General features: G+C 40.3%; 1 protein-coding gene across 1 annotated transcript; it reads right to left on the bottom strand.

Annotated features, from left to right (window-relative positions):
* Positions 1-212: 212 nt before the first annotated feature.
* Positions 213-14,483, bottom strand: LOC118771292 (myosin-7-like). Its single transcript, XM_036519242.1, has 39 exons — positions 14,475-14,483; positions 14,155-14,198; positions 13,501-13,712; positions 12,739-12,882; positions 12,495-12,651; positions 12,358-12,385; positions 12,164-12,269; positions 11,612-11,704; positions 11,465-11,528; positions 11,265-11,363; positions 11,052-11,155; positions 10,789-10,927; positions 10,517-10,635; positions 10,230-10,379; positions 9,968-10,138; positions 8,640-8,949; positions 8,282-8,361; positions 7,045-7,250; positions 6,718-6,841; positions 6,477-6,613; positions 6,138-6,393; positions 5,758-6,000; positions 5,500-5,676; positions 5,222-5,367; positions 5,049-5,139; positions 4,267-4,656; positions 4,007-4,133; positions 3,803-3,921; positions 3,517-3,713; positions 3,124-3,307; positions 2,856-3,021; positions 2,617-2,741; positions 2,186-2,494; positions 1,872-2,075; positions 1,484-1,780; positions 1,193-1,297; positions 987-1,082; positions 731-865; positions 213-259 (listed from the first exon to the last, which is right to left on the bottom strand). Exons 3-39 carry the CDS (start codon positions 13,699-13,701, stop codon positions 239-241), a joined length of 5,820 nt encoding a protein of 1,939 aa, XP_036375135.1. The 5' UTR covers positions 13,702-13,712; positions 14,155-14,198; positions 14,475-14,483; the 3' UTR covers positions 213-238.
* Positions 14,484-24,285: the final 9,802 nt, after the last annotated feature.

Genomic DNA, 24,285 nt, shown 5'->3' with positions numbered 1-24,285 from the left:
AGAGCAGGATACGTGCTTAATTGAATGGGATGTTGATTTAAACAAATATAAATAAATACGTTGTGAGGTAGCTGGAGGTAGCATTGCGCCGATAAAGACAACATATCACCACAGTGAAGACACAGAGAAAAGTATTGATTTGCAGATGAACTTTATTCTACAGGATTACAGGATGAGGAAAAGAGAAAACTAAAACACAGCAGAGATTTCTTTTTCCAGAAAGTTCCATCCGAGAGCTTTACTCTTCATCATGGCCTTTCTGCAAGAGAGAAAGGGAAGATAGAAAACATTTAGCATGTTTTATTTTCTCCACCCGTTAAACAGACCTGAAGACCTGTAGCCTTTTGTGGAGCTAGCCCTGATATTTTATGTAGAGCAAAGGGGACATAATAGTAACTCTTTGTAGATTGGAAGCAGTGACTACTTTTTTGCTACACATTCTTTTGAACTGACCACTGAATTGTCGTATGAATTGTCTTATGTGTTTGTGTTTTCATTTCATTTGATACCATGCTGTTTCTTTACACTGACAATTATGATTTATTAAAGCAGTAATGCACAAGAGGGTGTGTATTATTGCAATTACTGGCAATTTAAAGATATGGTCACTAGATACAAAGCCAGGTACCGTAGCCATAACGGAGAAGTGTTAGACGTACACTCCGTATTTGTCGCACCGTGTACTTGAAGAAAATGAGGTTATGTTGACTCTCAGAAGAAGTTGTCTGACCTTAGATCCCACGTCACGGCTCTTGGCTCGCAGCTTGTTGACCTGTGACTCGGCGATGTCGGCTCTCTCCTCCGCCTCGTCCAGTTCATGCTGCAGCTTGCGGAACTTGGTCAGGTTACTGTTGGCCTGTTCCTCCTGTGTCACACAAACACAGCACATCATTAAGGCCTGACCTGAGAAGCACAGCCCTGTGATGCAGGGGATAGTATATGCAGCTAAGTCTACCTCAGTGTAATAAGTACAGGCCAATACTCACAGCCTCCTCTGCAGTTCTCTTGTAGGACTTCACTTTCAGCTGCAGCTTGTCCACCAGGTCCTGCAGACGAGCTAAATTCTTGCGGTCCTCCTCAGTCTGCCAATATATAACACCGTACATTTTTATGACCAGACTAGAGAGATTATACTGCATGTGCTTGCATGTGCTTGATATTAAAGAGAATGTAGAGGGAAGTCTGAAGTAACCTGGTAGGTGAGCTCCTTGATGCGTCTCTCATATTTACGGATTCCCTTCACAGAATCGCTGCTCTTCCTCTGCTCTGCCTCCAGCTCACTTTCCAGTTCCCTCACCTATGAAAGAAATGAAAATTGAATTGAAGGCTTCAAGGACAGAACAATTTGTTCTCACTTAATACAATGGATTATTTGTAATTTGTATGAAATTCTAAAGTGGTTCTTCAAAACACACCACTGGTGAATATAACTGCTAGCTGTAGCGTAATTTATTAAAATAGCATTCAGTGATCTTATACTTACCCTGGCCTCCAGCTTCTGCACCTGCTTCTTGCCCCCCTTCATGGCGATTTGTTCAGCTTCATCCAGGCGGTGCTGCAGGTCCTTGATGGTCTGCTCCATGTTCTTCTTCATGCGCTCCAGGTGAGCACTAGTGTCCTGCTCCTTCTTCAGCTCCTCTGCCATCATGGCAGCATCAGTGATGGCCTTCTTGGCCTTTTCCTCAGCGTTTCTGCACTCCTGTACAGCCTCCTCCACCTCAGTCTGAAGCTGGGCTGTGTCACCCTCCAGCTTCTTCTTCTGGTTTAACAGGCTGGTGTTCTACACAGAGACAGAGATATTTCACAGAATGATCTCCAGAAAAGGCTCTCATCTTATCAAAGGGACCAGGGAAAAATGGTCATTTCACTACCTGTGAGTGCAGCAGCTGCACCCTCTCACTGACATCCAGCAGCTCCTGCTCAGCCAGCTTGCGGCCTCTTTCTGTTTGCTCCACCATGGTCCTCAGCTCCTCCAGCTCTGCCTGCAGCAGATTGTTGCGTCTCTCTACAATGGCAATGTTCTCCTTCAGGTCGTCACTGGCACGGAGAGAGTCGTCCAACTGCAGTTGAGCATCCTGGAAGTAATTAACAAAAAAACATAAAAAATCTGTATCATTCAAATCCCTTCTACAAAGAACACCACTTTGATTTGACAAGTATTTCTTTGACATCACTGTTGATTTACCTTCAGGTGTGCATGGATGGCCTTCAGCTGCTTCTGGGCCTCAGCAGCCTGCCTGTTGGCCTGGCTCAGCTGAATCTCCATCTCATTGAGGTCTCCCTCCATCTTCTTCTTCAGCCTGAGGGCTTCATTCCTACTACGGGTCTCTGCCTCCAGAGAGCTCTGCAGAGTATCTACCACTCTCTGTTGGTTCCTCTTGGCCTGCTCCATCTCCTCATCCTTCTCAGCAAGCTTGCGCTCAATATCAGCTTTCACCTGGTTAAACTCCAGCTGGGCTCTCAGGATCTTACCCTCCTCATGCTCTAGAGAAGCCTATTAGAAACACATGTTCTCATGAAGTATAAGAAATTTGGTCATTTTGACTTATGGTACTTATGTGCTGAATACAGCCAAATTATATTCACTTTTCATTAGAATACAACACATTGTCTTACCTCAGCTTCCTCCAGAGCTGCCTGGATCTCTGCTTTTTCCTGTTCCAGCTGTTTGCGGACCTTCTCCAGCTCGTGGATGCTCTTTCCTCCCTCACCAAGTTGCTCAGTGAGATCAGAAATTTCCTCTGAGGAAATATTATGGTAAGAATCTCAGTATTGTTGCTCTTAAATTATTGTTGTATTATTTCATGATAGATTTGCTGTGTATAAATTAAGAGAAATTAAAACAGAGATTGGACCTTGCAGGTTCTTGTTCTCTCTCTTCATTGTCTCCAGGTGATCTAAAGATTCCTCGTAAGAGTTCTTCAGCTTGAAGAGTTCAGTGCTCTGAGACCTGGCCTCCTTCTGGGAACTCTCCAGTTCACTCTGTGACTCCTCATACTTCTGCTTCCACTCAGCCAGGACCTGGTAGGATAATAATAATAAAATTAGTTTACTTTCATTTGTTATATTTCTACATTCATTTCACAAAATTGTAAAAGCTACCATTTCTCCTCCTTCTCTGACCTTGTCAAAGTTTCTTTGCTTCTTGTCCAGAGCGGCAGCAGCTGCGTTGGATCTCTCCACATCCACCATGAGGTCTTCGATCTCATTCTGCAGCCTGTGTTTGGTCTTCTCCAGGGAGGAGCATTTAGCATTCACAGCTTCCACAGCCTCTTCTGCATCCTGCAGACGCTGAGCCAGTTTCTTCCTGAGTTAAACAGAGGGAGACCCAAAGCCTATCAGTGTGCTTGGGGAGAACTGCACCAGAATGGCATACTAGCTTGCCACACTAGTAGCTCCATGGTCAAGTATAAAGCAAAATAAACTCATGTGTTTGAAAAATACATTCAGTTCACATTCTTTGCAGTAGAAAGAATAGATAGATAATATGACTGCTTTTGCATAGTAATCCCTTACTTTGCATCCTCCAGTTCCTCAGTCCTCTGGATGGCGTCAGTCTCATATTTGGTTCTCCACTGAGCCACTTCAGAGTTGGCCTTGGAGAGACTGCGCTGGAGCTCAGCCTTGGCCTCCTGCTCCTCCTCATACTGCTCCCTCAGCAGGTCTGAGTCATGGCGGGCAGACTGCACTGCATGGGCCAGAGCATTCTTTGCCTGAAGGAGACATGGCATGCAACAAATCATTACAGAACAACTCACATATTCAGCTTATTATCATAAGAGTTACACTGTGGATAAATCACCTTGACTTCTTCCTCAAGTTGTCTTTTGAGGTCCTCAATTTGCTGGGTATAGGATTGCTTTCCTCTGGTGAGCTGGGAGACCAGGGAGTCCTTCTCTTCCAGAAGCCTTGCAAGCTCACCTAGAACGGCCCAGAAGTTTAAGTATGATTAATTCCTGAATCATTTTCTCTGGTTTCTTAGCCAAGTTGACATAGAAACACGTACCATTTTCAGTCTGAAGCTTAGCTTTCTGCATGGTAAAGTCATTGATGGTACGCTGGCCTTCCTCCGCCTTTGCCCTGTATTCACTCATCTGGTCCTCCAGAGTTCGGCACAACTTTTCTAAATTAGCCTGCAACAGAAATTTTAATTTAACACTCAAAAAGTTAATGCTTCATTCATACACTTGTGAAAAGTTATGAATGGAACTAATTAGGGGGCCTCAAATTTGTATGTTCTTGACTGGAACTGAACCCGTAGCTTACCTTGGCCTTGACAGTTTGCTCCATGTTGGAGACCACATCGTCCAGCTCCAGTCTGAGCTCACTCTTCTCCTTCTCCAGTTTCTGCTTCACTCTCTGCAGGTTGTCGATCTGCTCCCCGAGGTCAGCCACACTGTCAGCTTGTTTCTTTCTCAGTGTGGCCGCTGTGGCCTCGTGTTGCAGTGTGGCCTCCTCCAGGTCTCTGCGTAATTTCTGGAACTCGGCCTCCCTCTTCTTGTTCATCTCGATCTGAGCGGCAGTGGCCCCACCTGCCTCCTCCAGCCTCTCACTGATCTCCTCCAGCTCTCTGGCCAAGTCTGCCCTCTGTTTCTCCACCTTAGCACGGGCAGCTCTCTCAGCCTCCAGCTCCTCCTCCAGCTCCTCAATGCGGGCCTAGCATGCAGAATAATGTCAGTATCGATTCAATCTGGAAAATATTCTTTTGAGCATTCAAAACAGAATTTATTAAACATGGTGTGAAGTTGTTTTCCTGCACCAAGGTATATGCTCCCCAGATAACCCACAAAAGAGGGTGCACAGTGTTACAGAATTCTTATTTTTCACATTTAGAATTGCTAAGACACATAACAGTAACAGCACATGCAAGCATGGAAGCTTAGCTTCAAAGTTCTAATGCTACCATCACATTGTATGAAATTAATCTTGGGTGAATGGCATAAAAAAGGAAATCATCTGTTTTTGTAAAATTATCTGTTTTTGCTTTGCATTCAGATGTTTCAACAGTACCTTTATCTAGGTTCACCTACTCCTCCGAACAAATTTACCTGCAGCTCCTTCAGTTTCTTCTGGAGTTGCGCACCCATTGCCTGTTCATCTTCAATTTTGCTGTTTAGCTGGCTAATCTCAAAGTCTTTCCTACGAAAGAGAAGTAGTATGTTCAGCAGATCATTACACTGACTATGTATATACAGCATACAGTTTGCTGTTGGGATCTTACTTCTTCAGCTTCTCTTCGAGCTGCTGCTTGTCATTCTCCAGGTCCATAACATTCTCCTGGGTCAACTTAAGGTCTCCTTCCAGCTTCCTCTTTGCCCTCTCAAGATCCATTCGAATCTTCTTCTCTTGTTCCAAAGACCCTTCAAGCTAGGAATAAGAGTTTTGATTTTTTTCATGAATGAAATTTTCCTGTTCTCCAGATTACTATGTAAAATCATGTAAAGTAATAAACCCTCTACTCTGTAACTGCCTCATAATAATTATATATGTACTGCTTACATCATCCACTTGTTGCTCCAGCTTGGTCTTGGCCTTGGTCAGAGTGTTGACTTTGTCTTCCTCACTCTGAAGATCATCCAGGGTTTGCTGGTGAGCCTCCTGTAGAGCCTTCTTCTCCTTGGTCAGCTTGGCAATGATTTCGTCCAGAGCTGCCATTTCCTCAGTCAGATTCTTCACCTATAAACACAGTGAATGGTCAGCTGTTGCACACACCCAGTGACTATGAGTATTAAAGAACTAAATCCAGATAACACTGACCTTGTTCTCAGTGGCATGCTTCTCCTTCTCTACTTTGGCCAGAGTGAGCTCCAGATCATCAATGTCTTTCTTGAGCTCAGAACACTCATCCTCCAGCTTCCTCTTCTTAGCAGTCAGCTCTGCGTTCATCTCCTCCTCATCCTCCAGCCGCTCTGTCAGCTCTTTGACTTTGGCCTCCAGCTGGATCTTGTTCTTGATCAACCCTTCACAGCGTTCCTCTGCGTCTGAGAGATTATCTTGCTCCTGTCAAGAAGACAAATTCAGAAAGACAACAATAAGAAATGGAAATCATCACTCATTAGTATATTGAAGATGAGTGAATTGTGAAATAGATCGTCTAAATTAAATAATTATCTCAACAGCCATAACTGTGAACTCACAGTCTGAACTTGAAGCTGCAGGTCATTCTTCTCTTGGAGAAGAGAGACCATCTTCTCTTCCAGCTCCTTCTTGCGGGCCTCAGACTTGGCATAGGCTTCTTTTAGCTTGGTAAACTCCTCCTTCATGTTGGCCATCTCCTTCTCAGTTTCTGCACTCTTCAGGAGAGGCTTGATCTTGAAGTACAGCTTCATCCAGGGCCAGTTCTTCACACCCATGAAGGCACGCACATTCCATTGGATCACAAGCAAAGAATCCCTATTGTTTCAATCAAAAGGAGTTAAGAAACAAGAACCTTTATCGCACCATGCAATTAAATGTTTAGGCAGAAATATACTGACCTGCGTTCAACAATCTTCTGGAACTCAATTCTTGCCAGAATACCACGGGATCTGGCCTGAATTCCAGTCAGGATGAGAGCCAAACGATCATCTCTCATCTCCTCCAGCTGACCCAGCAGACCAGCTTTGAAGAACACCTGTCAGAGATGATCAACATTCATCAATCTTGTCACTTTTTACAGTCACTTGTGAAGGAGTTTTAATTACTCATCAGGTAGTGAGTAACTGAATTTTCATTTACCTTAGTGTGTCCCAATTTATACTGGTTGTGGTCGATGTCCAGAGATCCCAGCAATTTCTCTGCTGCCTTCTTGCTGTCGATGAACTGTCCCTCAGGGATAGAAGAAGGATTCAGGATACGGTATCTGTAATGAATGAAATGAATGGAAGCCCTTTATTACACCATTTTCTCATGATTCTTCATGTTATGCTCTTTTTTTCAGCTTAAAGCTCCTATGGAAATCTTCAGGCAACTCTTTCAAGTGCGGAGGACAAATCATTCTGCATTTTACAATCATATTTTACAAGTAGTCTGCAATAGGAAAATTCTGCACCCCATAAAAAGTACCTCTGTTTGAAGTCTCCATAGAGGATCCTGTTGGGGAAGCCCTTTCTGCAGATCCTGATGCCTTCCAGCACACCGTTACAGCGCAGCTGGTGCATCACCAGAGGATTCTCCATGGCCCCAGGAGTCTTGGTCTCATTGGGGATCAGGCAGCGCACAAAGTGAGGGTGAGTGGACCTCAAGTTTGTCATCAGCTTATTCAGGTTCTCCTATGAATAGGAAATGTTCAACACAGAACCACGTCATGCACATTTTACAGCAAATCTGTTCACAAGCACACATATCTATTGCCCTATATAGAGTATATAGATATAGAGAGTATTTAAATGGGGTTGAGTTGCATATTCTGCCACATATTACAGAACAGGATTGATGCAAGGCAATTTAAAATTTATCAAGTAAATCTGATAGGAAATAATAGTTGTGCAAATTCGCAGCCTCAGTCCGAAGACTGATCAAATAAAAAATGAATGATTTGATGAATGTATGAAAGGCAGGTAGGGAGTAGGTTTTTGGTAAAATTGTTGGTCATAGAAATACATAGCCACCATATACATTAAACTTACCAAAACACTAAGACAGGTTGCCATGTGGAGCTGGAGTAGACTATGTATAAAAATGCCAGAATACGGAAATGCCCCTACTTGAGTTGATGTGTTGTTGTTTCACACTAGACTTCTTTTGGGCCACTAAACTAGCTACACTGTTGTTGGTTCCTGTATATATTGCTATAAGAGGGCTTTTATTGGCAGAGGAGTTAGCCATAGAATGGGGAGCTAGGAGACCATAGTGTTTTTCATGGTGGTGTACTGCACATACAGTTGTCATAGATAGATATTCCTTCCTTCCCTAAAACTATAAGGTTATTTCTCATCAACTAAGCATTTAGTTAAGTTACTAAAACGAGTATCTGCTTTATCAAGTGGATCATGACTACTCCCTTTGCTTTGAAGCACTGTTAGTAATCTGCAGTATATGATGGTTTTATAATTTTAGCCCTGCCACATATAATAACACACATGATGGGTACATTGACTTTGTGTGAACAGATGTACATAGTTAAGAAAATTAAATCACCTGTCCACATAAAGCATATGGTAAGACATTTTCAAAGTTTTATGGAAAGAACTTGTCTGTATGTGAAACAATCCAAACAGATGTGTGTGTGTTTTTTTTGTTTTCAAAAACATACTATATTTCTCATAACATAATATCCAACAGTAATCACTCTTTCACTCACCCTGTGGAGAGCAGACACAGTCTGGAAAGAGGAACCCTTCTTCTTTCCACCTCCTCCCTTTCCACCCTTGCCCTCGTGAGCTGGATAATTAATTAGTAAAAAAGTAAAAAAAAAAATAGTAAAAAAAAGTGTTGATGATAATGACCAAAAAGTACTGACAATATCTGTGATGAAATTAGCCTGTAAAATCATACTGTGCAATTTGCTGTCATACTAGAGTCCGCTCTTTCTATGAAATATACACTGTGATCTACACACAGACATTATATTCAGTGTGTATACTTAAATAATTCACTGCAGTCTACACTGCATGTATACGGTGACATTATAAGTAAATATCAATATCTTTTGACATTACCTGAGTCAGCACCAGCGTAGTTTGCAAACAGCATTGACAGTAACTTGAGAGTGGACTTCTGGAACAGCCCGACAACGGTCTCATTCAGAGGGTCCTTGTTCTTGACCAGCCAGTTACAGATGTTGTAGTCCACAGTACCAGCATAGTGAACCAGGGAGAAATGGGCCTCTGGTTTCCCCTTGACAATCCTGGGCTTCTGGAAATTATTGGACTTGCCCAGATGGTTGTCATACAGCTTGGCTTTGAAGGTGGCATCGCTGGCCTTAGGGAACATACACTCCTCTTCAAGGATGGACATGATGCCCATGGGCTGAGGGAGGTTAACATGGACATAAATGAGTCACTAATGGACAATTAATGCAGTCTGAAAGAAGATTGAAATGTATCATGAATGCACACCAAACATAACATATGAATATGACTTGTTGTGCATGTGATGGGGTACCTTTTGTTAAGTAACAAACTCTTTGTACCCTGAGTGATTGCACTTATTTAGGAAATATGAAATAATGGAAAAGACAAATAAAATTTTTGTGATGTTGGGTGTGGCATTCTGAGGGAATGATACTAAATGTCCAGTTTGCAAACCAAGCTGTACAATAGGTATCAGAGGAGGTCTTGAGAGGAAATTTACATATGAAGGTATCATCTCCAATTTTTGCAGTTCTGCAGAAAAACAGGAATACCATGCTTTGTAACACTGTTTCTGTAACTCTGATGAACTTATAGATATCCTGTGGAAAAGAGTCATGACTTTAAATTATAGTCCTTCCCGTGTTCCAACATAAGACCCCCTTTAACATTTTCTTTTCTTTTTGCTATACTTTTAGATATTTTAAGCCAGCTTTTAACCCTGACTTCGGAAAAGCCAGTGATTCGCTAAGCTCATCTCACTGCAACATCCTCCGTGCTCATGCAAAGATGCTGAAGCATGAAATAACATGATCCCCTGATACACTCACATGCAACAAATGCATATTTTTCACACTGCAAGCCCCACAGTGATTCACAGGATACTGAACGCTGACTGCAGCATACGCGCAGTTCTCATGCTGACAACATCTGTTCAGTGTATATGAGACTAATGAGATGCTAAAGGTGCTAAAGGTGGCCAGCATGACCAGGAGATCCTGGTCAACATTTCTCACGCTACCCTGGAGGAACCCAGAAACACATCATGTTCTGACACTATGGACTCCTGGTCATTGTAGGCTTATTATACAGGTTTGAACTAAACCTCTTGGACTTTAGGGCTCAGCCCACACTTGCAAGAATCCATTTGGATGTCCCTGGGTCTTAATGCTTTGTCAGGTAACCCACTAACCTACCTTCTCAATGAGGTCAATGCAAGCCTGCAAGTCCATGCCAAAGTCAATGAACTCCCATTCAATGCCCTCTTTCTTGTACTCCTCTTGTTCCAGCACAAACATGTGATGGTTGAAAAACTGTTGCAGTTTCTCGTTGGTGAAGTTGATGCACAGCTGCTCAAAGGTGTTGAACTGCAACATAAACATTTTGGATTAAGGTTTTCAAAAGAGTTTCTCTTGAAGGGTTGTGCAAAAAAACTACTCTTAAAAGAAGGAAACGCACATCAAAGATCTCAAAGCCGGCGATGTCCAGTACACCAATGAAGTACTGGCGAGGCTGCTTGGTGTCCAGGGATTGGTTGATTCTCACTACCATCCAGAGGAACATCTTCTCGTACACTGACTTTGCCAGAGCACCAATAGAGTAGTACACCTGTAAGAAAAGAAATGGATACCAACCTTTTAGAAAGGCTTGAGAAGAAGAAATGGAAATAGAAACACATATCAAATAATAATCAAACACAATTTAAATCCTAAAACTGAACTGAATTTACTGCCTACTTATCTCACCTGCTGGACATTTTGTCCCTTGGTGACCCACTCATTTCCTACTTTGACCCTTGGGTGACAGAGACCTTTGATGAGGTCAGCAGAGTTCAGGCCCATCAGATAAGCAACCTTGTCAGCATCTGGGAAATTTAATGGAAATTGAAGGGTTGAAGGGCCTATGACAGAATGTGTCCAACTACACTCCATGCAAGAGGTTTTCTTTGATAGCTGTATATTAATGAATGGCACACCCTGCATTCAGTATGGATCAAAGCTCCAGCCCTAAGACTCACCCTCAGTGCCGTCAGCTTCTGCCTGCTCCTCACGCTGCTTCTGTTTGAACTTCATATTGCCATAGTGCATGATGGCACCAGTCAGCTTGTAAATGCCATTCTTCTCCTCCTGGGTGAAGCCCAGCACATCAAAGGCTTCCTACAGGAGAGATTGTGTTTCAGTGGAATTTTTGAACAATGATGTCAAAGCTAGAGTCGCTTTTGCATCTTTTGTAACTACCCTAACCAGATCATTTCCCTATCGTAAAATAATTTTTACTCACATCAGTGGCCATCAGCTCTTCAGCATCATTGATAGAGGCTACGGTGGTTTCTCCTTGGGAGATATAGGCGTAGTCATAGGGGTTGTTGGTGATGAGCAGCATTTCTAAAGGGAAAGCACAGTTGTTAGATTGCTGCCTGTTTGTGTAAGCCCTGGACGTTTAATGGAATGCATAGAGACAGAGCACCCCTTCAGAGCACCCTTCACAACTCACCCAGCAACTCTGGCTTTCTTTGAGACAGGATCTGGTAGAAGATGTGATAGTCTCTCTCAGCCTTGAGCTGGTAGGTCACACGAGACTTCTCCAGAAGGTCTAGAACACAGGGCACACAATTAACATAATAACAGGTCATTTTGTAAATTATAGCATTGCATTTATTCTAAAAAGAAAAGAAAAACAAAGGGTTTTCTTACAAGTTTCGATGTCAGCAGAGGCTAGCTTTCCACTGACCCCGAAGTGAATTCGGATAAACTTGCCCTGACAAACAAGCAAAAATATTATGATTTTTTTTCTTTTCTGTTTACATTTTGTCTTTATAGACAGCAGATAGACACACTTACAAATCTTGAGGAATTGTCATTCCTGATGGTCTTGGCATTACCAAAGGCCTCCAGAGCAGGGTTGGCCTGGATGATTTGATCCTCCAGAGTACCCTAAAAATAGACATAATAAACAATGGACATGTGCATGACAAAAGTTTCTAAGCATTGATTAGCTGATTTTTAAGGGAAATTGATTCCCTCCACCCTCTCAAAAATGTATGAAACTTTTGAGAGGAAATTACAAATAATTTGTAGGCTGTATGGGTGGTCCCACCCTCCATCAAATGGGTGGTCCCACCCTCCATCAAAACATTCTTAAAGATCCAGCTATAGCCTTCATTTTAAAGGTGATGATTAATTAAATGATATTTTAATTATTTCAAATTTTTAACAGAATTTAAGTGTTGATGCAAAAACTCATGGCTGATGAATCCATTGATCAAAGAGATGGTCTGATCCCTATTAAGCATACAGCCTCAATCTGCCTCTCAGTTCTCCAGGAAATTACAAACACCTCTGGACAATTTACAATTCACAATTTGTCCATTTTGAGCGGTAGGCCAAACCGACCTTTTTCTCAGCTGCTGCGTCTTTCTTCCCTGACACAGCTGCAATGCTGGCGAAGTACTGGATGACTCTTTTGGTGTTCACAGTCTTCCCAGCACCAGATTCTCCACTGATGATAGAAAGTGCATTTAGGTAACCATGCATTTCCACGGGGTATGTGAAACATGTTTTGAAGAGAGTAATTCAAAGAAACATACGTGATCAGGATGGACTGGTTTTCTCTGTCTGCAAGGAAACAGAAATATTTAATATATTCTGCAGCTGAAAAGCACAAAGCATCATGTGATTGAAGTGTTCTGTGCGCAATAAAATCTGTAACTGTGCAGGATTTTACCTGACAACATGTACTGATAGGCGTTGTCAGAGATGGAGAAGATATGAGGAGGAGCTTCACTCCTCTTCTTTCCTCTGTAAGCAGTGACAACAGACTGATCGTACACTGGCAGCCACTTGTAGGGGTTGACAGTGACGCAGAAGAGCCCTGAATAAGTCTGAAGGAGAGAGAATCGTGGTTTATAATGGATCCTCCCTCCAGCTCCTGTGTAAGTGAATGGAGAGAGGAGCAGTGCTGTACTCACATAGATCATCCAGGCAGCGTAACGCTCTTTGAGGTTAAACAGCACAGCGGGCTCGTGCAGGAAGGTGAACATCGCCATGTCTTCAATTTTATCAAACTTTGGCGGATTCTGAGGGTGTACATCAACTTCTTTCACAGTAACGGTCTATGAAAATATATGAATAAATAAAAGCAATTAGCAAAACTTAGTAGTAATATACAGTAATATACATAATGGTGGTGTTTTGCAAGTTGAGTGATTTGCAGAAAATAATGTTTAAATAACACTATGAGCACATGAAGTAGAACATTCTGTCACTGACTCAGGTTCTGGGTTAGTAGCACAAAGAAACACTCTATCTGTACGCATATATGTAGTTATAACATTTAATCTCTAAGAGCATTAAATGCCATTTAGTACAGTGGGCTTTGCCCATTCATAACACATAGAGCAAGGCTATTCAAACTGAAAGCTGTGATTTTATTCTCACAGTAAATAGAGTCCAGTGTAAATACATCAAAAAGCCTGTTTTATTGAAGATTGAGCATGAATCTCTAAAACTTCAAGCGAATCAAACTTGAAGGCTTCTAGCACTCTAACGAGGTTTGGTTTTACACTTTGCACTGTATGGCTCTGTATTGATTACATGTCTACTGTAAATGATACATTGATACATCAGTGTGGGTTGTATTTGTAACTGCCTCGCATGCATTCTCTATGTATTCCATATAGATGGCTGTGCTGTTTTTCCACAGGATTGTGCTGCAGTGTCTACATGCATACCTTCCCATGCTCTGTTTCCGCGGTGACTTTGTCCCCGTCGCGGCTGGTGATGGAAGCCTTAACGTACTCGACCTCAGGGTCAGGCACGAAGCACTCCTTCTTCATGTCAAAGGGCCGGGTCTGGGCCTCCAGTCGCTCCTTGTCTGACTTGCGCAGGTACGGGGCCGCAGCCCCGAACTCCGCCATAGCCGCATCCCCCATTATTCGGTCTGCTACAAAACATACATTGAAACAACAGTTTGCAACAGAATGTATTTAACGCTTTGTCTAAAATAACTTGTCATTGTACCCTTTCATTTGATTGATTGTAACATTGATGATCCTTGATGCCGTGTAGCTTCATATAGGCACCATTTTTAGTGGCATGTGTATTAACAAGATATATGTAAGCTATGGGAGATAAAGTTTCACTCCCTGCTTGTCTTGAATTTATCAAAGTGCTATAATTATTTTGTGTTTCTCTGATTGTAGTTGCATCTCGTATTTCAATAGGCAAAAAGGACAGCATAAGACATAACCCATTATTTGCTGTTATTTTATGTGTATTGCCAGGTTGGTCAATATTTAAAAGATCTAGCTGATTAGTTCCGTCGTTGTGTCACAGTTGTGTACTCATCTCTCCTAATTTTCTTTCAGCTCAGTTATGAGTCTTACCTGGTGTGTCACAGCCCTGAAGAACAGATGAGCATGCACTGACCCTGCAAATCAAACAGACACAGAGACTGACAGAGGGAGCTCTGTAACATTCAGGCTAATTTCAAGGTCTTCATTGTATTGAACAACTGTCTCTTTTGAGCATTAATACCGGTTGGACCAAGATACTGAAAATGACTGAAGATTAGCACAGTGGACATCCACAACTGCTGATTGTTTTACGACAGTCTGTTTATTTATTTTTCATTTTATAAATGAGAGAATAACAATATAAATTGGCTCTCTGCATTTCAGTTTCAGAGCTGCTCTCCAGTGCTTACCTTTGGTGATTTGGGAGACCTTTCTAATGCGTTGCCTGTATCTCTTAATAAAGGAAGCCGGTCACCCAAATATGGAAGCGCCCATTGTGTTAAGGGCATGAGTCTGTAATATTAAAAGCGGGCAATTCCCATTTGGCAATAGGGGTGTATATTTATGTCTTGTGTTTCATGTGTGTCAAAGACAATGGGAGGGACAATAGGCTTCTAAGGGAAGACAAAGTCAAATGCCTATGCAACGTCTGGTCCGTATTTGGAAATCCCTTAAGCTGACTTGAGATAGACAATAATAAAAATGATTCCTGAAGTCTATTTCTGTTCCTGCTAACAGTTGGAAGACTTCGACCCCATTGTTATCTTTGAAATGTAAATTCTGGTATGTATTTGCAGCCCCATATTACTATGGCTGCTGAAACCTCAAGACATATGATCTCAAGACACATTACAAACAGGGCCACATGGTAAGGGTGTGCCTTTTCTACACATACCAATAAATAAAAACTCTTTTATTATTTGAGCTGTACTGTCATATATGAAGCTTTTTAAACATGGAAATGTATCAGGAAATTTCATTTTGGTCAATGTGAAAGTTTCCTCACATCATAATAAGAGGAATAAATCTGTTGTCAAGCTTTAAATAGGTATTTTACTGCATTTCAGAATGTTTGAAATATTTCTCCTCTGTTGCATACATTTGTCAGAATTATTTTTGGTGTAGACATACAAAAATACTTAATTTGGTCTTGATGAAGTGACGAGACACTGATATGAATAATGACTTTTTTATTGATATTTATCATTCCACAGTGTTGGAGGGAATCACTCATCTCCCAGATTTACATATCTTTACATATCTTACTTCATTGAAATTCCTGGATGTAAGTCAAAAGTACAGTATACTGACACAATCATACTGTACAAGAAGAAATCTCAAACTGGTACCCTTATCTTTCATACGTAACCAGTAAATTCAAATGCTGACCTAGTAGCTAATGTGTTTATTTATAATGCATTGTTCATGCATTCTATTCAGTTATTTGTATGTGCATTGTTAAACACTGGTTTTACAAAGATGCGTGTTGTTACATTATTTTAAATTTATTCTAATGTTATTAAAATTATAATCTTAATATGGATGAATCTTGATTCATACCATTATTTCCAAAACCTAATCTTATTAAGATTAGAAGGTTTCTGAAATAATGGTAGGAATGCTTATTCATTACTTTATTTCTCTAAATTTAAAAGGTACAAAGTTTAGACCAGTAGAATGTAAAACCTAAGGAAAGTGTTGGAGAATTTATATACCAGCCTTTTAAGGGTAATTATCATAGTGTATTCTTCATTATGTTAAACTCAACACTTTCTATGGGGCTCATTTTCAATTCTTTGTTGAATGTTTCCAAATATGTATAAATAATTTCAGGTTTCAGGTACATATACACTTAAACTCATATACTGAGATCAATGGTCCTACAGAATTTTGTAAAACCACCACTGGTGCCATTTAAAGGCAATAAAGTTTGAATGGGTAGTGGGCTTACTGAAGTGGCAAGTTCCAAAAATGGACCGAGGAACACTGGAGGTGAAAGGGTGTGAAACAACTGTGTGAAAAAACATTGGTGTAATAGACCATCGCACCTGTCCTTCTTTGTAGACCAAGGCAACTCCAAGGTCACTGCCAGCCTGTTCTCCATTATCGCCTATGGGCCTCCACCAGCCAGTGAAAACGTTACCCTTTGCTCCATTCTGTTGACATGGCATTGTTTTCTTCTCTGTATCCTTGAGGACAAAGATAAACCTGTGAAATTCCTTCCTCTGACTGAGTGAGGACAGTTAAAGAGGCACTTTAAGGTCAGAACCTTTGTCTTTGCATTTGAGTTGGGATGAACTGGAACAGCTGATCGGGTCTCTGAGCACACAAATAAAGACGGAAGCATGGTGAGTCAGTCCTTGGTCCCTGCAGCCTGTAAGTGGGCCCCACCATGATGAATATCAAGTCAGATACTGTTCTCCTGTCTCCCAGCATTAGATAGACCTATACATTATCTTAATATCTGACCATGAGATCATCAGTTTGTCATTTCAGTCAACATTCTAATCTTTGTTCATTCAAAAGGGGATGCAAATCTTTCTCTTCAATATTCAGGAAGGGCAATGTAAGAGCTGTGCATAAAATAACCAACTGATAAATTCTTGCCATCAAATATGAGAGAATGAGATATGATGATGATGAGATATGATGAGATATGAGAGAATGATCATATACAAAATCTCAATACTTCATATAAAACTTATGTTTCCTGAAGACTTTGTTTTTGGTGGTTTGATTATTTGAATCTTGATTTTGGGAGCAATAGATCATTTTAACATGAATGTATTCAACATACACCCATAATATACACATCACAAAAGTTTAATTTGTGATAACTTACTTGCTATTAGTAACTATATTAATTTAGCTATAACTACCTAGCTGCCCTCTAGCTAGCATACCTTTGTTATGTGAAGTTAACTTATCTGAGGTTCCTCTAGGAATCAAATCCAAGATTCTTTCATCTTGTCAGCCAATTCAGCTAGCTTGTTTTGCTCCTAGCAGTATGGGCACACACTGGTGATATGATATTCAAAGGAGGTGACAGGGAGGAAAATCAGAGAAGTTCCAAGCAGAAGAGATGAGCAAAACTGTGGCTGCACTTTCTTCGTGGTCCTTTTTTTGAGTGTGTTTACTGAAACAATGAGTCACTTGGGCTGGGCCTCACCTGTAAGCCCACCATCATCATGAATGTCTACTTAACCTCCCTAAGACTGTGTGCTGCCACCCCCACCTCTCCCTCTCTGCTAAAACAGTGAGCTGGCTGCTTAGAGATTGTTGTGAGGGAAGTAGAATGAACAGTACAAAGTCTACCTTTTCCCTTAGGAGATCATTTCAGGGCCTACCTCGATAGACTGCCATGTCTTCATATGATAAGGCTGCCACTTTAGTAAATGTGTACATACTCAATAAATACAAGGACAAAACAAAAGGACACAGAAATTTACCATGTAAAAAACAAACAGTCATGTCATGGTTGCTAAAGAATGCAACTACAGTGGTAATTGACACACTAAGTTAATAATGGCACAGAATAACACACTAACAGCAAGTTTCACAAGTGAAACTAGTGTAGGAGACAACCATAACATTTAAAAATAAATTAATGTAATTAATCAGTAATGAAATGTGCTGGTGATAACAATGCAAAATAAATTCAATAAATAAGAGCATTAATTGTAAGTGTGGTGATTAATTTTTTTTTTGGAACTTGATTATTTATCCAACAGCCAACACAGTTACATCTCAGGATTGCAGCAAACTAGTTTAAAAATGATCAGGTTAATTGTATAATGAATTACATGAGTTGATATTGATTGCTTTAGTCATAGCCAGCATTTGTATGATTAAAAGATGTGTTAGCAGATGTATATGTATAAAGAATTGCACCGTTAACTATATGAGAGTCTGGTGGGCTGTGTAATACAAACAAAATAATTATGAATGTCAGTTAAATGTCAGTAGATTTTACATGTTTGAGTTGTCTTTCCAGTGTTTGTGTGCCACAAATCTTCCATAACAACACATTCAGCTGCCATTGTACCATCTAATACGCTGATGCCCATCACCTCTGTACATGTCCAGAGCGAGGGAGATTATGAGCTGTAAAGAGGGAAATGAAACGCATAGATGGTGTTGAGCCACAGGGCAAGAAGTCACACAGGAGCAAGTGTCTGTGTTGGAGGTCAAGATAGCTGTCAGAATGACAGCTTTCACTGGAGGAAGTGTGAAGCCATCAAGCGGTGACAACATGATTAGCTGACGCGGCAGACTTCTTCCTTTCCTTCGAGATCGCCGTGGCCGTTGCTGTGGTCCGGCGTGCCCCCTTCGCCTCGCACCATCTCTGATTTCCTTAATTAGCCACAACACTTGAGCATGCCATAAAGCCTGTTCCTCAATCTGTCTCATTCCCAGCTGTTGAGGTCTCTCCTGCTATCCGCACTGCTGAAGGGTACCTGACCGCTGTTTGCGGAATGGAAGCAGTAACCCAACTCCGCGCTGTCCCTCACAGGCGGTCTATTATTGGAGTCCTTTTGCGTCTTTGCTTGATTGAACCGACACATGGAGTCCCCTCGGCTCACCTCTTGTTCTTGGTGTCTGCCAGGCGACGATGCCGCTCAAACGGACAGTGCCCAGGTGAGCGGCAGCTCTCTGAAAGGGGAAGAGTGGAGGAGTCAGAGAGTGGAATCTGTAGAGACCAGTACACAGGCCCTCTAATGATGTGCTTTTGCTGGAGGAACCTATTCACTTATTGGTTGTGCTTATGATTAGTTTTGTAGCTAGTTTACGGAACGGTCAGACATAGCAATTCTGTATTTATATTTATTGAACTCAGTTTTATGATTTGTTTGACACTAGATGCCCATACAAAAAATGTATGTTTTAATGTATTTGTATTAGGCTTATCTTTTAAAACAGCATAAAACATATTTTCATAGGAGGGTATGTTGCACTTTTATGGGAATCACATAAATATACAATATTTTGATCATTGAAGTAGTTGGTTCTTTAAAAAAAGAAAAATTAGAAATAAAAGGGCAAAATAGATGTTTACATTTTCAAATGTAAACAAAATGTATTTGAACATACAGCATTTTTATTAAATACTTTATGAAATAAATAAAAATTAATGAAAAATGACAGAGTCACCGTACAAATTACTGGTGCCACAATGGCTCTGTGCACTCATTATTCTCAAACATCCTTTCATTAAATAGACTAATTTGATATACTAACTACTGTGTCTCCATGGTAATGTGGTTCTGTTTAGCTGCAGTGTCATGACATTATCTTAAGATTCAAGAAGGCGGCAGTTTTATCTGTAGAAAGAATTTATTTCACTTAATTGAATCAAGTACACTCAAATGAATATCGCATTACATGTTGTTCAGCCCAAAACTGTTTTTACAAGCCATTTTTATCTCTGACCCAGCGTTTTTGATAACTATATGCAGTTGTTTTAAGAGTAATTCCTGTAAAAGGAGTGCATTGTAGAGATTTTTGCAAGGACCCAGTCAATGGTTGTTCCTGTGTAGTGTTGAAACCATATCCGATGCTATAGATGAGGACATGTTTTGACTTGTGTAATGTGAGATGTAACTGAGATGTGTGAAAAGGGACAGCAAAACCTTGATTAGCGAACAGCGTCTCTCCCCCCCTCCTCCCTGCGGCTCCTGCTGGCACACACTGGCTCTGCCTCCTGCTGGAAGACACCCTGAGGCCTGAGGCTGGTCTGCTCTGAGGGACAGCACTCAGCTCTGAAGCTCTGCTGCTGGAGCCACTGGCAGGTAAGCTCTCTCTCAGCATGCCTGCTCTCTGCAAACACTTAGGGATGACTATTTCACACATTCTCCATGTGTTTTTACACAATGTTATATAGCACGCAGTATTTTCTGTTGTAAAGCAACATAATTCTTCAATGACATAAATTAATGTGGAATGAAATACTTTTTTGATGGATAATAAGTTCAATTTGCAGAAGTATAAGCGATTTCAAAAAAATGACATGTAGACTGTACTGCACCACATAGCTGTAATTTTGAAATAAGGATTTATTGTTCCTACACTGCTACTAATATGTCTATATACAAACATACATATAATGTATACATACACATGCACTAAATGACATTTTGTGTGATATCTCAGCCCATTATGGCCAACCCTTCATGCCACAAATCATAATTTACCATAACTTACATTGTAATATCCTTTCAATATTAAGCTTCATATTATCATCTTGATGTAACAATCCTGTGTATTACCATCTTGGCAGACAGATATATGATTTATTTCAGCAACCTCACTCCTCATGAACATACCACCATCTCTGACATTGATACAGCATCTACACTTCTTTTTCTGCTTTCAAACAAAGGTTATTTTATGTAATCAGAGTTTAATGTATGGAATAGTTACCTTTAGCAATACTACAAAAAACAAGTTTAGCTATGTTAACTTCACAAGTAGCTGACAAGTTTCCGTAAAGGGTATATCATGCATTTCAAATTGCTTGGGATATGGGCATCTGCTAAAAGTCGTGATAATGATAATGTAATATACAATATGTACCATTATATGTCAATATCTCATATAGATAATGTTTTGCTGTTTCATTTGGCAAACTTGAATAGATCTTAGTAGTTCAGATTTGATGTGATCTGGAAATACCTAAACTAAATGTGTGCGCCATCTAGTGGAACCAACAGTATGGTATTGCCTTTGCCAATACTTCTCTGCAGCTGGTTTGAACACTGTCTTCTGAAGTCACAGGATTCAAATCCATTGAGATACTTCATATTTCAGTGGTGCAAAAAAAGCAGTGTTGTTGCAAATTGGTTTGGTCTGGCTAATTATTTTAGTACCTTGACATAAGGGTTGCTGGAAAAATTGACAACCACACCAAGATCACAGTTTTCAACCCAATGGCAGTGTCATATCCAAACATTTGACAGGGGGCATTTCATGAAAAATAAATGGTAAAACTATGAGAGTCTTGGGTAAAGTATCTGCCAGATGGACACTGAAAATTGATTCACAGTTTTAAATGCATATTGTCAAGAAATGAAACAATGACTGTTATTTTGTCACACATCGTTAGTGGCTTTACCGGTGTGCACATTGATAATGTATACAGTATGTTTGAAACAATGACGGCCTAGCAGTTAAATTCTCTATTAACAGGCCAGGTAACAGAGTTTCTTTAATTGTATTCCATACTCTTGTATGGGATAGAAGGCACTCTTGAAGGTACTCTTTTTTTTTACTACAGGTGTGTTTTCTTTACCATCATTATTTTAATATGGAAATTAAATAACTCTAAACAAAATAATCAATTTACAGTATACTGTACATGTTAAGGTTCAGTTATTTTAGTAAGTTCATTTCCAAATGATCTAGAATTCCAGGAATCATTGTCTCATAACAGTGGTGGTGACCTGTATTATTATTACATGGATGTTAGCACAATATGGGTACCAAATCATGGGATCCGGCCTGATTACATTTGGAATGCATGAATCCTAATCTGCAAACACTTGCAACATCTGAGGGTTACACAATTGGAGATGAGGAGTATTTCGATGCCACGTCATTGGTCAGAATGCAAGATACCAAACTTGGGCACTGACTGGCTGGAGTCCCTGGCAGTGACATAAATCACAGCTCGAACCTTATGATGCTCTCTGTGAGTTAATTTGAACTCACAGAGAGCAGATCTTAAAGCAGAAATTAAGCCAACTCTGTGGTGTACTGGAATGACTTGTTGGTACAGAACGACAGCGGCAGCTGTCTCTATTACAGAAACAGGTAGGGAATATAGACAAGGGCAAATGGGTTCAACACTGAGCATATTACAGCAATCACTTTATTGTATGGGCGCTCTTTAGTAATTTCATAAATCACATTTGATTCTTACTTGTTTGTGTATAGTAGCCAGTATAACTGTTTTTTTTTTCCTTTTCTTTCGCTCACCTTTTGTGGTTGCCAGGTGGGTCTGTCTGAGTCATAATCATGTTCTGCTTGGCTGTGAGTCTTTATATTTGATAAATGAATAGTTGATGCATTCAATGATAAAGTAAATGATCTCTAAATATTGATTATTGCCATTTATATAGAAGATATTGTTTTATGAGACCATGTTATAAACCACACAAAAAGCTAATCTCCACATTTTTCTATTTTACAATGTCTAGTTAGGAACTGGTCACATTTCATTTTGATTTGATAAAATTTCATTTAAAGAAAAACAACCAACGTCATTGAAAATTGTTAATTGAAATGTTGTTCAACAGCAGATGCTTTTCCCACTGTTTTCAAGAGCTACCATTATTTGTCATCACCCCTGTCAAATTTTAAAGGTAGGCAGATTTCTGCCAGGTCACCGATGGTGTCAAGGTAAGACATGCATATTATGCTCTGCCCCAATCTCTGCCTACATATTTTGGTCATCCCCTAGCAATTAGCACCCTCTATAGAGAGAAAGGGGCAAGCACTGTTCAGACAAAACTTGCAACATGTCACTTTCAGACAATAGTGCACATTATGCCAAAGTCAAACGACCAAAAACAACTGCTCTGTTTGCATTTTTCAGCTATACTATGTTTCTGTGCCTTTTAAATGGGTGTGCATGTGCAGAGTACAATGCAATTGCCAACCAAACATGAACCTGATACAATACAGAGATGCAAAATGTGTATTTGCACAACATAACTGATTCCACATTCTGTCTAAACAATATTAAGCAATTTATTAATTGGTCAGATAGGAAGTGCAATAAAAGTGTGGTTCAGTGACCCACAGTGGAAGAACAAATTGGTTTCATTCCTTGGGGAGAGGGATGGGTAAGTTGCCAAGGGTTTCCTCGCCTCAGGGCACTCAGGCAGTCTGCGATTTGTCAGGTGCCTACTGGTTGCTAAGGTGATATCAGTAAGTTAGAACCCATCCGTCAGCTGGAGCCCATTTCATTGTGCTGCACTTATCACGTATATGTTGGCAGAATGCAAGTGGAAAGGTGGTCTTGGTGAGACAAAACAAATGTACAACTGCCAATTTCAAACAGGGTTGAAAAAGGCGAATAAAATGTCTCATTTTTAACCAGCCTTGCTTGTTAGAACAAGAGAGTGTAGGAAAAATGGAATGAACAAAATTAGATGACAACCAAGTAAAAAAAAAAACAACTTAGATTTAGTAAGTAATTTGTTAACTGCTATTCCCCTCAGGTAATGATTTATTCCTGTCATGTACTGGAGTGCTTGTAGGCTCTTTGGTGGGGTCAACAATGAAGGAGGAATGTCTGTCTAGGAATGTGGTGGCCAGGGTCAAGCTTCACTTTACATGAGGTCACATCTGTTCAAACTGTCATGGAAAGCAAGAGGTCCACTCAAGTGTGAAATATTACCACACTGACACTTGACAGAAGCAAATCATACATACTTTATGAGGTAGCTGGCAGGACCATGCCCCTTACATAATTGAGGATGCAGAGAAACGTGTTCGTTTGCAAATGAACTTTATTCTATAGGACTACAGGAAGAAGAAAAGAGGAAACTAAGACACAGCACAGAGATTTTTTTCAGAAAGTTCCATCTGAGAGCTTCACTCTTCATCATGGCCTTTCTGCGATGAGAAACAAGGAAAACAGAAAGGGGGAGACAGCCAAAGATTTGGTGAGTGTGCAAGAACAGATATAGACTGAACTGTTACACATTGTCAAATCATAATGCAGGGGATGAAAGTCTTATTTTAATCTTTAGTCTTTATTTTAACCTGTATGATTAAGCCAGTTATAGACCACCACAGCTGATTCTGAAGTGTTTGTGATGTTTTTATAAAAGACAGACAAGTCACTGCAGTAAAAATGAAAAAGAAATAAATAAATATAAAAATGGTTTAGATTACAGATTGCTGAGACTATGAAAGACACTATTCACTGTAGCCAAATGAGCATTTAAGAAGTATTATCAACGCCCAAAGAAATAAAAAAGTGGAAAATCATGATGGTGAATTACACTAAAAAAAATTAGCCCCAGACCATCCTGACTCCTTTTGTTATCAGTATTAATTCTGCTTATTTACTGTATTTCCAGTCATTTAGTACAAGGCACAGTGTTGAAGATAAATCCTGGTATAGCCAAGATCATTGTAGGCAATTTCTATTAAACTGCAATGGTGTTGCCAACTTTGCAAGTAATACACAAACTAATTTACAGACAAATTATT

Source organism: Megalops cyprinoides, chromosome 24 (genome assembly GCF_013368585.1).
Source record: "Megalops cyprinoides isolate fMegCyp1 chromosome 24, fMegCyp1.pri, whole genome shotgun sequence".
NCBI classification, from domain to species: domain Eukaryota; kingdom Metazoa; phylum Chordata; class Actinopteri; order Elopiformes; family Megalopidae; genus Megalops; species Megalops cyprinoides.
Note: the sequence above shows the minus strand (reverse complement) of the source record. Positions and strands in the feature narration are given on the sequence as shown.

Excerpts from the sequence above, each read along its gene's own strand:
- LOC118771292 (XM_036519242.1), bottom strand. The coding sequence starts at position 13,701 with ATGGGGGATGCGGCTATGGCGGAGTTCGGGGCTGCGGCCCCGTACCTG. Across the intron at positions 8,362-8,639 it reads CTACGCTGGTGCTGACTCAG|CTCACGAGGGCAAGGGTGGA; the intron begins GTAATGTCAAAA and ends TTAATTATCCAG. Across the intron at positions 3,022-3,123 it reads AGCAAAGAAACTTTGACAAG|GTCCTGGCTGAGTGGAAGCA; the intron begins GTCAGAGAAGGA and ends TTATCCTACCAG.